Source organism: Staurois parvus, unplaced genomic scaffold (genome assembly GCF_062004578.1).
Source record: "Staurois parvus isolate SC_StPar_1 unplaced genomic scaffold, SC_StPar_1.0 ptg000287l, whole genome shotgun sequence".
NCBI classification, from domain to species: domain Eukaryota; kingdom Metazoa; phylum Chordata; class Amphibia; order Anura; family Ranidae; genus Staurois; species Staurois parvus.
In genome coordinates, this window is record NW_028318083.1 from 10,757,907 (window position 1) to 10,774,481 (window position 16,575).

General features: G+C 40.0%; 1 protein-coding gene across 4 annotated transcripts in view; it reads left to right on the forward strand.

Annotated features, from left to right (window-relative positions):
- RIPOR2 (RHO family interacting cell polarization regulator 2) overlaps positions 1 to 16,575 on the forward strand; it is a 213,311-nt gene that overhangs the window by 108,774 nt on the left and 87,962 nt on the right. For all 4 annotated transcript variants that reach the window (XM_089682232.1, XM_089682235.1, XM_089682234.1 and 1 more), the window contains exons 2-6: positions 1,970 to 2,096; positions 7,866 to 8,021; positions 8,855 to 8,933; positions 9,157 to 9,180; positions 14,726 to 14,779. In XM_089682232.1, the coding sequence (XP_089538358.1) occupies positions 1,970 to 2,096; positions 7,866 to 8,021; positions 8,855 to 8,933; positions 9,157 to 9,180; positions 14,726 to 14,779 (440 nt within the window). The remainder of the gene's footprint in view (positions 1 to 1,969; positions 2,097 to 7,865; positions 8,022 to 8,854; positions 8,934 to 9,156; positions 9,181 to 14,725; positions 14,780 to 16,575) is intronic.

Consider the following 16,575-nt stretch of genomic DNA (forward strand, 5'->3'; position numbering starts at 1 on the left):
ACTATATTGAAAGCAGATACAGCCTACATAGGAGTGGCAACTCTGCTCTGAGTTCAGAAGCAATGCAGCATCATTTCCACGCTATCTCAGCAAGCTGCATTAGATGGACCTCTCTGGCAGGTATTTGTGGGACTTTGCAATGAAACGAAGAGAAAACCAGAAGTGCAGATGTACCAATATTAAAGGATACAGTCACCTTTCTACATAAAATAATACTCTTCTTCTTTTTGTTTTTTGTGTTTTTTTTTTTTTTGCATTGCACATTTATTATTTTTTATAGTAGGAGCCTGTAAAGCATTGCATGAGTGATCAGCCTATGGGCAAGCCTATACTTATGACGGGAAGACTCCAATGAACTACCCCAGCACTCACCGTGCCGTGGTTGTTCATTGAGAACTACGAGTTTGTGGTCCAAACAAACGATTTACTACACTAATAGATGCCTCCGCTATGTGCACTGTATAAACTCTATGTATCCTCAGCTGGATACAGTCTACAGTGTCTTGGCAGTGAGACAGGAACTTCATGTCCCGCTCTCAGAACAAAAATACTACGCTGCTCAGCCATTCACAGGGAGCTTTGTATTCTATGCGTGAATACAAAGCTTCCTCTGTTTGGCTGAGGTGGAGATCATGATGTCATCCACCAACTTCCCTGCCTCAGCCAATCAGAGGAAGCTTTGTATTCATAGAATACCTAACACACTCAGCCCGTTTTTGTTCTGGGAGCGAACACAGCATTGTATGTAGCGGAGGATATATACAGTTTATACAGTGCACACAGCTGCTGCATCTGTTAGGAAAGTAAATCACTCTTTTAGACCAACTTGGTCCAAATTAACTTTTTAAGTCCTCATGCACACTGGACGTTTTTACTACTGCTATTTTTGGCTTTTGGAGTTTTTTTTTCTACAGCCAGTAAACTCCTCAGCATGTTATCCTATGTGTCTATGAACACATAGGCTGTAATCAGCATTTTGTGGCTGGGAAAAAACCCAGAACTAGTGGGTTTCTAGTAGAGCATTTTTACAGCTAAAAAAACTGAGCAAAAAAAATTTTTTTTTTTTTTGGAAAAAAAAAAATGCAAATGTGGCAAAACACTATGAAGTGTGGCTAACTGCTAATGCAAAAATGCTAAAAACCACTGAAAAACTCACATTTTTAACGTGACTTTAAACAGCTAACGCTACCAACGTTGTTATAACGCCCAGTGTGCATGGAGTAGGGTTGGACTGGCCATTCAAGCACTCGGGCACAGCCCGAGGGCCCAGGGTCAGTAGGGGGCCCCATGAAATGCCCCTGGTACTTTTTTTTTTTTTTTTTTTTTCTAGGCTTTTTTGGGTGTGCTCTGAGTGTGAGTTGTCAGTCCGCCCCTGGCATGGAGCCTAAAGTTCACTGAAACCTTGAGTTCTGCTCCTCCACCTAGGCTGCAGGAGATCAGCAGAAACAAAGAATGAAACGTGAAAACTGCAAGTATTTCATAAAAAAAAAAAAAATGACAATTCTTGATAGACTATGCTTTAGCAAATTAAATGTCACTCAGTTGGGTATTTTTTTTTTTTTTTTTTTTTCATTTTGTTTTTACTTCTTTTAAGGGACTTCTCTGCCACTGACTAAAATGAATGCTTATTTACATGTTCATTTAGTGTTGTGTGTTTTTAGTATTTTTATTTCATGTTACACCATTAGAAATGCCCATAATGCATATGAAAATGAGCATTTTGAGCATTCGGCGGTATGAGGTATATAGAAAAGTTGTACTGCTTGGCAGTATGACTGACACTGAGGAAAACCACAAAACAGGTTATCTCTATGGTACAATTATTCCCCAAGCTAGAAGCCCATCAGTGCCATTTCCAATCAGTGTTGTTCAGGCTTCACTTATCAACTGTGATAACACAGAAAGCATTTCATTGTATTCTCTTTACACAAAGGCCTGCACTAAAACCCCCTTCTGGTTTGTCTTGCAGAGTTATCTTTCAGAAGCCCGGATATCATGTCTGTGGGCTCTCAGACATTTCCTCCAGGAGGACCTAATGGGATTCTCAGAAGTCAGTCATTTGCTGGATTTAGTGGCATCCCAGAAAGAAGATCTCGGTAAGTAATTCTAATGTGCCTGCGCTCCAGGCAGAATATCCACTCTCATGATGCATGTGGCTTACGTCCTCCTATTTTATTCAATAAAAAAAAAAAAGATAATCACGCTTTATTATCTAGCAAGGCGATTGAGGAAAGGCAATTGGTGATTTTTGTTTTGTAGCCTAGTATTAGAGATTTCTTTGGATTAGTGTTCTATGAAGGTTACCTACCATACACTGCTGATATTGTGTGCCAAGATAGCTGCCTTATTTAGTAGTCCTATTTTATTGCTTTTTTTTGTTTGGTTTTTTTGTTTTTTTAAGCTGAACACCACTTAGATAAAAACAACCTAACCTTTTGTGTTTAATAAAAATCATTAAACATAGTTTTCATAGACCTACTAGAAGTACTCGAATTTTCCTTTTATATATACCATCTATAATCCTCTGCAGAGCTGACTGGGAGAGGAATGGACAGTACTCCACGCCAGTTGCTTTGAACGGTGCATGTGATTACAGTAGAGTACAACAATAACAATATCCACTGTATATGGTGCTGTCTTCATTGTCCAATCACAGGCTGAGGCTGTATTCTTTATCTTCATGTCCTAACCTTAATATCGTAACGTACTTACACTTCGTGGTCTGTTCATACAGGAAAAAGATGTGCAAATGTCTCAAGCATGTCACAAATAATCCCGTATTTCTCCTAATATCTTTATTTCTTATGATCATAAGCAGCCATAATTTAGTATTTTCACAAAAATCCTCAATCAGGAAAACACTGTATTAGGCTTGAGACACTTTTTGTCAATTTTTAGTAAAAAAACCAAAAAAAAAAACCAGACCCATAAGTGTAGGTAGCCTATAGATAACAGCTGAAAATGACAACACAGAATGACTGACTGTTAATTATAGACACGTATTATCAATCAGAACCTATGGTTGTCGGCTCCATTTATTGGCCATAATGCAGTATTTTGCTGATTGAGGCATTTCAGGAAAATGTCACATAACAGCTACTAGATGGAGCAGATGATTGTGGCAAATAAACATTTATTTTTTTATTTATTTCAGTTACTTATATAGCGTCGTCAATTTACACAGCGCTTTTACGCTGTACAACCCTCAAGGGGCGTACAATCTAAGGTCCCTAACTTGCATTCATACATACACACACATACTAGGGCCAATTTAGACCGGATCCAATTAACCTACCAGCATGTCTTTGGAGTGTGGGAGGAAACCGGAGTACCCAGAGGAAACCCACGCAGGTACAGGGAGAACATGTAAACTCCAGGCAGGTGGTGCCGTGGCTGGAATTCGAACCAATGACCCTAGTACTGCCAGGCGGACGTGCTAACCATTTAGCCACTGTGCTGCCCAAGATTGACAATTACAAGCATGACTCCGAAAGGCAGAGGCATGATGGGACTTGTAGTTTTGGCAACAGCTGGAGGGCCGCCAGTTTGACACCCCTGAGTCCAAACCATTCGAAGATCTGTCAGATATGTCCACCATTGATCATGGGACGGTCCTCTGCAGATGAAGTGCCCTTGAGAAAAACAAAATGATCTGCAGATATCAGTGCAAAGTTTAGATGAGGATGAACGCCTCTTGAACCGATCCCCAGGAGTCAGAGAGGAACAGGATGTAGTGGAATATTAATTAAAATATAGGATTATTTGTGATAGCTGAGTCACAGAAACATATTTAAAAAGCCCCCTAAAAGATACAGCAATATTATATTTTATAATACTGGGCACAGTGTAAGGATCTTTTAAATAGGAGGTAAGGTGTATTTTCAGTAAGCACATATTTTGATTTAATATTGCAGTGTTTTCCTTAAAGGAATATAGTACTTTCTATTATTTTTTAGATTCCACTGTAAAAAGACATCAAATTACTATAAATCACTTTATCATAATGTGTAACTTGTAATTCTTTATGTACATAAGGGCAACCATCTTTTGCGCATGGCATATGCAGGTGTTGCTTCCTGTTTTGCAGTGATATACAGTAAACCTGCTTAGCCCTGGTTCACACTGATGTGGTGCGGAATTCGCAGCGTTTTCAGTGTGAATTCTGTACCGCATCAGAATTGCACCCCGTTCATGCGAACCAATGCGGGGGTGTATTAAGTTAACACCCCAAAATCAGTCTGCAAAATGAGGTGTGATGTGCAGAATCGGATCGCATGGGTGTGAATACCCATACGATCTTATTCTAGTGCAGACCCAAAAAAGGGTCCTTCACCTTTTTGGTGCAGGTGCGATTTGAGCCATACATAATGTATGGTTCCGATTGCACCACACACAAATCGCATATGATTTGCACAGGAAATCTACATCTACAGACCCGCTCAAGTGTGAACCCAGGCTTAATGTTGATTCTCTCAATTAAAGTCTGAGTCAACTGAGGCATTGAAACCTATACACTCCCTGTGTGGTTGATATCTTATCTCAACAGCTGTTAGGCAGGCTTATTAAAATGTAGAGATTTGTAGATTACCTACTACAATAAAACACCAAAAAAAAAGTCGCTTCTTAAAATGTAAAAGTTGCGCAAGAATAACTTTAACGTAAATAGTTCAAAGTTTTTACTGAAAATACCCTATAATTTCCCTTTTTTTTTTTATGTCAATTTTTTTTCGACTTTCACATTTCCACATGCTTTCTCTCACATATTTTTATATTGTATTTTAATCCCAACTCTATTCATAGGACATACAGCATACAATAGAAATCTCTGATAAGTGTCTTTCTTGTTCCCCTAGACTTACTGTATGCAGTTTTCTTATTTAAAATCCTTTAGTCTGGGTTTACACTGATCCGGTCCGGAATTCAATTTTTTCTGTGCGAATACAGCATCAGTCTCACCCCGTTCATGCAAACCGCTGTGGATGTGTATGTTAAGTTAACATCACCCGAAATTTGCCCACAAAACGCGGTGCGATGAGCAGAATCGGATCGCATAGGTGTGAATACCCATGTGATCCAATTCTAGTACGGACCCTGCTTTTTGATGCGGTGCGATTTGAGCCATACATAATGTATGGCTCAAGCCGCGCACAATTCGCATGTGCTTTGCACAGGAATGCAGTGCGGTTCCTATGCGAATCACATGCGATGTACCACACCGCGTGAGTGTGAACCTAGCTGGAAAGTCATTTACCATTTCAGCTCTTGCTCACTATACACTTTGTAGATCAGAGGAACCTTTACATGTCAGTTGATTTTGTGATAACACTTAGTTCAAGCTAAAGAGTTCCCTACAGTTTTAGACGTATCACTTTATTGTAATGAAGTATGTCCCACGATGTGCAGACAGCTGGATCCTGGAGAAATCTTCACTGTAGGGATGCCGGTTTTCTTCCTGTCTCTGAACCTTTGCCACTGTAGTGGTTAACTGCATCTGGTCTTCAGGCAGAACAGCAGGATAGATGGCAAGATGGGAATTTTTTTTTTTTTTTTCCATTTATTATGCTGCTTGTAACATGATTTGTGAATGGAAGAGAATCCTGTGACTTATCAGACTCTCTCCCATTCACAGATCATGTTCTATAGTCAGTGTAATCCATGAAAGCGCTTTCGTAAAAGGAGGAGGCCGGGGCTTGTGCCCATCAAAACCCTCTCCACTGCTATTCTTCCTGAGGACCCGAAGCTGTTAACCATTGCAGTCATGGATATTCAGAGCCAGGACCACACAAAGCACAGAAGCTGATCTGTTCTCGTGGATTTGATTTAAATAATGATTTAAATCACTAGTGAAAAGGCTTGATTTAAATCATCATTTTCAAAGAGCAACTGTCATCTCTGTCCTGCAGAGGCTCCTCCTCTGACCCGCTGTTGACTCACCGACCGTCCCATTCACTTTAATGGGATGGCTGGTGATGTGGCAGTGACACAACAAGGTGAGAGACTTGGTGGCAGCAGGTGAGTGGACAACAGCTAACAGGCACTGCCATGATGGATCTAAAATGACAGGTGCTCTTTAAATGTAAGGAATCCGACTCATTCTTGCTGGTAGTTAGAATCTTTAATATTTGCAAATCAAGTAAAGGTTTCCTTTAGAATAATAAGCTGTCAGGTTAGTAAAACAGCGATATCGGAACCTATTTTAGGTTAGTAGGTTAATCACACATAGTTGGAGAACTACTCAAATTATTTTATTTCATGTTTTTTCTCATTGTTACTGTGAAATTGTGTGAATGCATCAACGCAGTGTATGTTATCTCTGCTTGAGCTTGGATTAATTGAATGAGTTTACCAAAAATGTACATATTGCAGAATATACAGCCTCATGCTACATAACTAAGCTTTTCATGCTGAATAAACTAAATTATTAGTTTTCTTTTTAAGATACATTATCTTTTAGATTTTTGCTCCAAAAGCATTTTATTAAAATGTATTTATTTATTTGTAAATTGCTTTGATTTTTATCAAATTTACCGATTTTTATCCACCCTGATAAATAAGGGGCTAAATAGAAACCATTTACTTTCTTTAACATTCAAGGTTGCTTTAGGGTGGCTGTAAAGCTAGGAGGTTTAATTTATTTAACATTCAAGGTTGCTTTCCTGAGCTGGATCTTGATACAGTGCTGTGCAGTGCTTTCTTCATGCTCTTTCTGCCCTCATAGGTTTACACACAGCAGCGGGAGCCATTGGCTGCTGCTGTCATTCACAGCCAGTGAGGACTTAGCCACGTTCTGTGTGTCAGTGGACACACAGAGCGCTGCCTGGAAACAGACGTGCATGATTGCTCCCATTGCAAGCAGCTTACTATCAGGGCACTCAGCAGAGGTGAGGAGCCAGGAACAGCAATGAGGGACCAGAGAAGAGGATCCAGACTGTTCTGTGTAAAACCATTGCACAAAGCAGATAAGCATAACATGTTTTGTAAACTTACAAATTTTTTTTTTTTTAAATAATTATCACTTTAACTGACATTAGATGCAGATCAAAAGTTGCCCAGTGATCTACTATGAATGAGCCAGAGTAATTGCAATGTAGCAAGAATAACATTTCTGTACTGAAATCCATATTGACATTTCAAACATTGTTCTGTGAGTGGCCACATCTACTGTAAAAATTAGCTGTGTAAACTGACAGAGCTTTGGTGGAGGAGAAGCAGGTCATACTACGTGCCCAAAGAATTTTGATTAACAATTTTCAGGGCTTGTGTGCTACGTCTAAAGTCCAAAACTGGTTAGAGTGGCACTTTAGTCAGAAAATTAAGTCCTCCTAAATCACTTCAGGCTGGCCTCTTTTGCAGGTATAACTGTGTAAAACATTAAGTGCCTATACTGTTTAAGATCTAGTAATACACTTTCTCACCCTGCAGTGCACATGCTCAGTTGCTCTCTATTTATAGGCACTGTGCCAGAATTTGTAGAGTCCGATCTGCTGACAGCCTAAAGATTTAATGCTGCTCAGGGCTCTGGGCTTCAGCAAAATGGCAGCCTCCAGCAGGAAGAAGCAGGTGCACTGCTGAAAGCAATTTACAGCACACACAAATTGTGGTAGCATAATTAATGTAGAATGTATGTTCCTTGCTAATGAACATTAACTTTTGTCAAGTTATGAGTAAAGTTCCACTTTAAACTACTAATATTTGTTTCTTCTAATGGAAGGCCCTTTAAGCTCATTGGTTGTTTTAGTGTGGGATTTTTGCTGTTTATTGGTAATGATCCGTAAAAATTCAATATCTGTTCTGTTTGGTAGAAAAGGAGATGAGTGTTTAATCTTCTAAAATGTTAAACTGGTTTATTTATTTTATTTATATAGGTGCAACTCTTTTCTTGGAAACTCTTCAGCCCCCAAAAAACCTCAAGCAAAACAAAAGAAAATGCACAACATGGGCCATAAAAATGGCAGTAGTTCTAAAGAACCACAACCCGAGAGAGTAGAAGAAATATATGGAGCCTTAAAAAATGGCCTTGAGTAAGTAAAGTTACAAGTGAATTATAACCATAACGGACTGGGTACAGACTATAAATGGTAGATTACATAGCTTGGGATCAAAACACAGGTAATAAGACTTTATAGAGGATGGGGGTGCAAGTAGCTGTACAGGCCTCCAGACCCCAAAAATGTAGTTTCCAAAAAAAGCTGAAAATTAGATTTAAATCTATAATCTGGAGATGCCAAGTTTTGACACCCCAGCTGCAGTCCCATCCCAGAGTTTGTGCATAGTTTTGAGCAGAATAATTCAAATGACCATTATAAGTGAAGTAAAGGTGAGGATTACTTGTTGATGCTCTAAATCAAGCAAACCTTTGACTTTGGTAGACTGGCTGCAGAAGGCCAGATATCTCATTAGATCTGACAAAAAATTAGAGATGACTTTACGAGTGTCTTAAATGTCATTAAATCAACCCAACTAGTTGAAAAGATATTTCCACTTGCTGGAAGCCATCCAACTGTTGGCAAAGTACTTGCTGCATTCTCATTTACTTTACACTAAATTATCACAAGTGATGCCTGGAATGGTCTTCTGGCCCATGTATATCAGGTAATAAATTACTGTATAGGGTCCTAATGGTAAACCATACTATTTTTGTATTACTGAGATTCATGAATGTCTTTTATATGGCTGCCAGTAAAATAGATGATGATTTAATTAGAGAATATAATACTCAGCAGGGGAAGAAAGGCTCGTGTTGCTGTTAATTGGCTCAAAATTGGGACTCCATTAATAGGTTCTAATAAGTTATTTGTTTTAGATTCTTTGTTCTCACCTTCACTCCTATTTGGTGTTTAATTTCTCTTGGTAGCGAGTACCTGGAAGTTCATCAAACTGAACTAGACAAGTTGACTGCCCAGCTCAAAGACATGAGAAGAAATTCAAGGCTGGTAAGTTGCCAAAATCTGAGCACTTCCTGGTGTTAATGGGAGTAGACCTCGCAGTGTGGGGATGTTTGAATATAAAATACAATAGCTGCTCCACATTTCTTGCAATTACAATGCATAAAACGATTACCGCCTACAATAAATTCCTTCCACATGCTGGTATAATTGTCTTTACGCTGACCCCCAAATAATTATTAATCTTTTTTTTTTTTCTTGTTTTATACAGGGAGTCCTGTATGATCTGGACAAGGTGAGTTACTTTATCGATGGATCATATTTACTCTGCTGAATGCAATCTGATTCTTGCCATTGATGGAGTTATAGCAGTAGCGGGTGGTTGTACAGGCTGGAATGAACCAACTCTACAACTTGGTTCTATAGTTTGAGCAACCTGGTGTATAATTAACCAGTGCTTATTTTTTGGGGGGAATAGGTTCGTACACAGAATGCAAGGTTCAGGCATTATGCTACACACAGAATGCAGGGTTCAGGAGTACATCATGCCCAAAATGCAGAGTTCAGGAGTGTATTATGCTGAGGGTGCAGGGTTCAGGAGTTCATTACTGTCCAACCACTGTCCTCATCTGTTTACCTTTATTTTTTACCTTATGGGTCTTATTTTCCCACACAGTGCACGGAGTCCACACTCATTTGCAGCTCTGCATCTCCCCCATTCACCAACAGCAGCAGCGATTATTATTCAGAGGGGGGCATCAGCATCGAGGCGGGAGTCTGTGTCTCAGCATGGTATGCCTACTCCCTGCCGGCCATAAACACCCTGCATTCTGACAGTTGTTCCTCCTTTGTCCACACCCTGAGTGCAGGGCAGGGAGGTTTTTTCGGAAGCTTCTGGGAAAGGTGCGCCATAACTTGTGACAAAGAAATTTGGCTTCTGTGTCTACAAGTGACAGTAAATAGCAGTGCACACAGGGTCACTGCTGGAGGTGATAGAAATCTGTTCCAGCTGAAAAAAATCCCTGTATTTAACATGGCCTGCTTTTACAAATATTCGTTTGGCTAATGTGTATAGTGCCTTGTACACTGCTCAAATTTAGAGATCTATAAAAGGAGTGCAAAGGTGTTTCCTTTACCCAAACTCAAACATACACTCCTTATACTGTCTGGAGCGAGGAATTATTATTATTATTATACAGGATTTATATAACGCCAACAGTTTGCGCAGCGCTTTACAATGTAACGGTAAAGTACAATTTACAATATATTTCAGTACAGAAGGAAGGCCCTGCTCATGGAGCTTACAATCTAAAGGAATTCTGCCTCCTTAACAGACTGACTCATAAAGAAAAAGCACATTCATGTGAGCCTGATTGTCAGCCATAGGGAGAGATTGTGTTCTTTTTATGTTGACATCATTGTTAGCTTTGAACTTTGGAGGGTCATCATTGTGTACATTAGCAGCTCTCCTATGGCTGGGTCATGTCATTCTAGAGAACACTCGCATATTGATGACTGTTTTGTTTAAGGTTTTCAAAGTTTTTGTTTTTTTTTTGTCTTTTAAATTGCATTGGTCATTAGAGAAATATATGAGTTGCCATTGTGGGTTTCTAACTTTATATTAAAAAAAAAAATAAAGATGATTTAAGATGTCCTTATGAACCCATTTTTATGATGAGTGTCTTTCCAAATATGTAACAGCTGTAGGAAATATTGTCATAGCAAGAAGAACAATAAAAAGGAAAATGCTTTCTTGCAACACTGTCTTCTTTAAAAATTGTGAAGAAACAAATCCTTCCCTTTTCTTTAAAATGTAACTTGTGGCTAGGCATGGGGAAACATTCTATGTTGCATTAAAGCCTTTTATCTTTATCTAACCTTGTCATAATTTTTCTTTGGATACCATCCAGCTAATTTATTTTTCTTCCCTTTAATTTGTTGTTTTTATAGCCTTCAATTGCCCACCAATGTTAATAGCTACAATGCATGCATAAATTTCATCATTATAGTTCAGAAACACTATTACTAAATTTAAGAAAAAATACATTTTTTGATAGCATTGTATTTTGATTTCTGATGTATGTTTAGTGAATTGATGATTGTGTGGGTGGTAGCTGAATATATCCACTTCAAGCTGACGATTAGTTGAAAAAAAAAAAAAAGCCTTTCTTTCCAGCTTTAGCTACAATACTTGCTTGTAGTTAAAATGATTAAGATTTATTTATTTTTAACTAACAGAGGTTTATACTTACCTGCTATGTGCAATGGAACTGCACAGAGCGGTCCCGAACCTCCTCCTCTTGGGTGCCTCGCTGGTGCTCCTGGCTCCTCCTTTTCTTTGTGTGCCACTATGGGAAGCCGCTTCCAGTGGTGGCAAACTTGTATACTCAATCCTGAGCCACGCTGCCTGTATCCATTGACACAGAGAGAGAGGCTCGAACCTGCTCCCTAGTTACAAGATTTGATTGACAGCAGCGGGAACCAATGGCTCACTCTGTTCTCCGAAAACCCTTTTGAGAGTGGGGAAGAAGTTGAGAGAGCCACTGCAGATAGGCACAGCAGTGGATCGAGTGAGGACTAAATATAAGGGGGAGTGAGGGGGTGATGGTTTAACCTAAATATTTTTACCATAATGCAAGGAATGCATTAAGGTAAAATATGTTTAGGTTTTACAGCCCCATAAGTATATCTGATGATTTGCAGACTACTGGATTCTCTAGAAATCTTCAGGTTGCCCTGTCCTTTACCTGCAGCTGAACATCTGGCACTGTGGGGATTAACAATTGTAGGTCTCTGGTCTCCACTCCAATAAAGATAATTTGAGGGGGACACTCCCCCACCTTTTCTTCCATTGAGGAAGGCATGTTCCTGTCGGACCATCTTTAGAGCATCTGAGCCTGGATACCTGAAGCAGTTAACCCCCACAGCACCAGAATTTCAGCAACAGGGCAGCTCTGCAGTGAAGACCTCCACTGAATTCAGCAGCCTGCACATCATGGAACATACTTCATCAGTGTATTAAAAAGTATCCTGTTCTGTTTGCATTGTTCCCTTTGTGTGAAATAGCTGGTGATACTGGCAGTCCCCATGCTTTTTCTGTTTTAAGCTAACCATGTCAGGCATAAAAGCATATCCAGCCAAGTGTGGTCAGTTTTATATTTGCATTCTACTTTGATCTTCCCAGTGAAGAGGCAAGCTGTGCTCCAGTGGTACTGCTGTCTGTCTCTGACATACCCCCCTGCAATCTCCACCCAGCTTTCTAAGCCCCTTTATGCAGCTGAGAACAGAGGTCATGTGATTTCATATTAAAAAACATATACTTTAAAGTGATACTAAATCTAAAAATGTTTATTTTTACCTTGCTTGCATTAAGGTAAAAAACATTTTTAAGTTCCTTGTGTGAAGGGGAATAGAGGGGAAAAGAGATCAGCACTGTGCACAGCTCCATCTCTTCTCCCCTTCCTCTTCACACAGGGATTCGAACAGCAGCAGGAGCCATTGATTCTTGCTGCTGTCAATCAAGTGTAGTGAGGAGGAAGTGGAGGGCGGGGCAAAGTCCACTGTGTGTGTCTATAGAACGTGGCTTGATAGACACACAGGTCAGGGACGAACATGCAGCATTTGTCCCCATAGCAAACAGCTTGCTATGGGAACAAACAAAGGAGGAGGAGCCAGGAACATTGGTGGGGGACCCGAGAAGAGGTGGATCGGGGCCACTCTGTGCAATACCACTGCACAGAGCAGGTGAGTATAACATGTTTTAATTTAAAAAAATATTTGCCTTTTTAATAACTCCTTACGGTAAGTAATGTAACTAAATCTAAAGAGGAAAAAAGTTGTTTCTTTAGCTAAACTTCAGCTTTAAAGGAGAAGCACAGCCACAGCACTCCTTTGACCCGTTTTCAGCCAGCCCAGGCTGGGGAAAGATCCTGACTTCAAAGTCTGGATCCAGCCCAGAGTCTGGAGCGGCACCTGACTCAGCCTCTCAGCAAGCCACTGAGAGCCTGAGCCAGCCGTCCCCACCCCCTCCACAGCCCAGCACTCCAGTGAGCGCTGGTGAGCAGAGCAGACAGTGATGACTGACAGTCACCGCTCTCCCTGCTCAGAGCGGCTGTGAGAACTCGGCGATCAGCAGTCATGCCGACAGGGGACAGATGCAGCAATGGACTGATGCTGCATCTACTTAGGTAAGTATAATTGGAAAATAAATACAGGAACTCCACACTTTTTTTTTTTTTTTTTTTTCTTTTACCCTTCCACCCTCATTTTTACTGTACTGCTCTCTGCAGAAGAGTGTTATCCTGCCACAATTGTCAAATTGGCTATAGACACAAGATTGTCTCTTGGTCTGTCGTATGATTAGTAGCTGATACATCTCTGAGCCTTGCTGAAAACAATAGCCCCTTTCACATGGGGGATCCAATTGCATCCACCTGAAAAACTGACAGGATGATTGGAGGGTTCATACATCCTTATCGACAAGCCGTTCCAATCCGGTCCACTACAAAAGAAAAAAACTGAAGGGACTTGTCTTCCGTTTTGGCAGATCAGAGGGTAGTTGGATGTAAACGGAGAGCGGAGTCTGTTTACAGCCGGCTGCCCACTTTGTCCGTGTCCACTCACTGCTCTAATCAGTGGGGGTCTGTGAGCGGATCCCCTGTTGATCAGAACTGAGTCCGCCCTGTGTGAAAGGGACCTTTCTTAGGCAGATTTGAAAACTTTGTCCCATGTCTATTGTTCCCTACAGGAAAACCAGAAATATTTGGGTACACTACCTCCAGCTGGTGTTCTGACATAAATATGCTACTGCAATTTGAATGTGCACTCTCACCCAAAAAGCCTTCTCTTGAATCCTGTTTTGGGCCTAACTGTCCACCACGGAAAGGTTTCTTCACAGTAAGAGCTGTGAAAATGTGGAATAGACTCCCTCAAGAGTTGGTTCTGGCCAGCGCAGTGGATTGCTTCAAAAAAAGGTTTCTTTCCTAGATACACAGAATATAAGTGGTTACTAACATTTTATAGGTAAAGTTGATCCAGGGAATATCAAATTGCCTCTAGGGGGATCAGGAAGGAATTATTTCCCCTGCAAGAGCAAATTGGATCATGCTTTTCTGGGTTTTTTTTGCCTTCCTCTGGACCAACTGTGGGTATAGGATTATAACTTTTTGTCTTTTTTTCAGCCACATTAAAAAAAAAAAAAAAAAAAGTCCATCCAGTTCAACCAACTATATAACCATGTAACCCTGCAGTTTACTTATTTAGATTATAGACATTTATTGGGTCAGAATAGGTTTATTTGGTAGTGAGCTGTAGAGAACACCTATCCACTTGGGCAATCAAGGCTTTAGAGTCTGAATAGCAAGGACTGAGCTACTTTTGGGGATGAGATGGAAATTAAAGGTTGAAGGATGGCTCTCAGAAACGCACATAGATTGGGGATTAAGCTAAAACAAAAAAAAGTATACTTGTTCAGAAAAATACATCTACCGCATAGAATAAATAAAACATGGACAGGTTTGTCAGGACTTTTGTAGATAAGAACCTTTGGCATACTAAACGTCCAGGTCATGCCAAAGTAAACAGACACTTTAAATGACCAAAATCACTGACATGCACCATTTTTACAGCAGTAGGACCGATTTGTATTTGCTTAGGGAGCCTGATTGTCAAAAAAATGGCTGGCCCTTTTTCTGCGTCGCCTGTTTTCAATATAGTGTTTGCATTTGTTTGGGGAAAAGTAATGGGAAACATGTATGCGTATGAAAGTTCCAGGCAAGTGTGAAATTTATAGTGTGTAGCCCAGTCGGTTTATAAAAACTTGTTTATATCTTCCTTTATAGCAAATCAAAACCATTGAGAGGTACATAAGAAGACTGGAATTTCATATCAGCAAGGTATTTGCAAAGTAACATCAAGTTTTGAAATTGTGCTAGGATACCTAGTTATAATGCATTTGTAATTGTGGTTTGGTCTGTTTTTAAATCCCCTCTGCAAAGCCCAATTTTAGTCACCAAAATATATATTAATTCCAACAAACATTGTGGTAACTGCCTCTGTGTTCATAGTAATGTTCCTAGGTTCCTGTTACAGCAAATACAGAGTGTGTCTAAGTGAGTGTGTGGTCTAAAAGGCATCAGATGTTGACATCTGCCTTGCCAAGTACTGTCTGTAATCTAGCAGTCCTGGCCATATATACCCCCTCTTATGTGTACAAGGACGCTTGAGATGAGGGGTATGGCCTTTACTCATCTATGTAAGCATTCTCAGCCCAGAACTGCCCATTCTGCTGTGATTGACATATCCGAGGCAAAGCATTTGCACTCTATCATGGGAGCTCACTGATGGAATACTATATGTACTCCATCTGCTACCACGGTGTAGTGTAGTGATCTGTAGTTACAGAATTTGTAGCTTTGCCATTGCTGCCGATCATGGTTTTTAAGCAATACGCACATCAGGCATCCTAGATTGAGGAATGACGGGTGCTGTTCTGTAGTTTATCATTTCTAGGGTATGTTACAGGCAGTGATGTAAAAGTGCTGAATAGATTTTCTACTGCTGAGGAGTGGTTCTTGGGAGCAGAGGGTCAGAAAGTGCCTCTCCACAACAAGAAAAAAGTTTAGGTAGAATCCATTAAAAATCATAACATAAGGAGGTGTAGGCCTATAGAAAAAGGGTTTTAAGACTTCAAAAGAGTTTTAATATCCTTTTATGACATTTAGGAACAGTCAGTATCTTCATCACCGTAAGGCTGAACAGTGAGAGGTGCCACTGAAAATGATTGATAGTGAGGTGACCTTCCTATCCTCCACTGCGTTGGGGCACTGCTGGGATGTGCTCAGATGTTCTCTCTGACTAGGCTGATGGATGGATATGATGCAAACCTAATAATGTGGATTTATTTATAGAAAACAGAATGACTGGCACCCACCTACATAGAAATTTTTTCTGCAAGTTAGAAAAGCTCTGTACATACAAAAGAAAAAAGTACTTCTTTCAAAAGGGAGGTTCTACATGACCCGATCATTATAAATAATGGTTGTGACAAATGCATGACTTGGAAAAATACCATGCTGTTATGTGCTTTAACTGAAAAAGATTGATATACGTAATGAAAATGCAAAATCTCTAAATCTACAGAAAGGAAAGTTGAAAGTTAGCTGATGTTGCCATAGATCTTTTAGGCCATATTCACATGAGGCAATTCTGTAAAAATGCTATATAGATTTTCTGTTGCTGAGGAGTGATGTGGTTTGGGTGCAGTTGAGTGCACTTATTGCATGCAGTTTTAGATCAGATCATGCATTTTCTGAAAGTGCATCAAAGATGCAGCATGCAGAACTTTGATGCGCTTTAATGAAAGCGCACAATGTAATAGAAGTCGATGGGATCACACCCTAAACCACAAGTAGAATGTGCATACAAACGCACTGCACCCAAATTGCAGCTCTGCGGTGTGCAGCCAGCCTTGGTGAGATGGATTACCTCAGTCAGCAGTCTCTTGAAAATTGGTTTTGGTTACTAACTGTCAACTTTCCTTTCTGGAGTCAAGATTTGCATATTAGAATGCCCTAGGTTGCAGGTCAAGACAAAGTGATAAGTGACAAAGTCCAAGTTAATTTTTGAAGGTCTATAGCGGTCTTTCTCAACTTTTTTTTTTTTACCTCGGAGGAACCCTTGAAATAAGTTT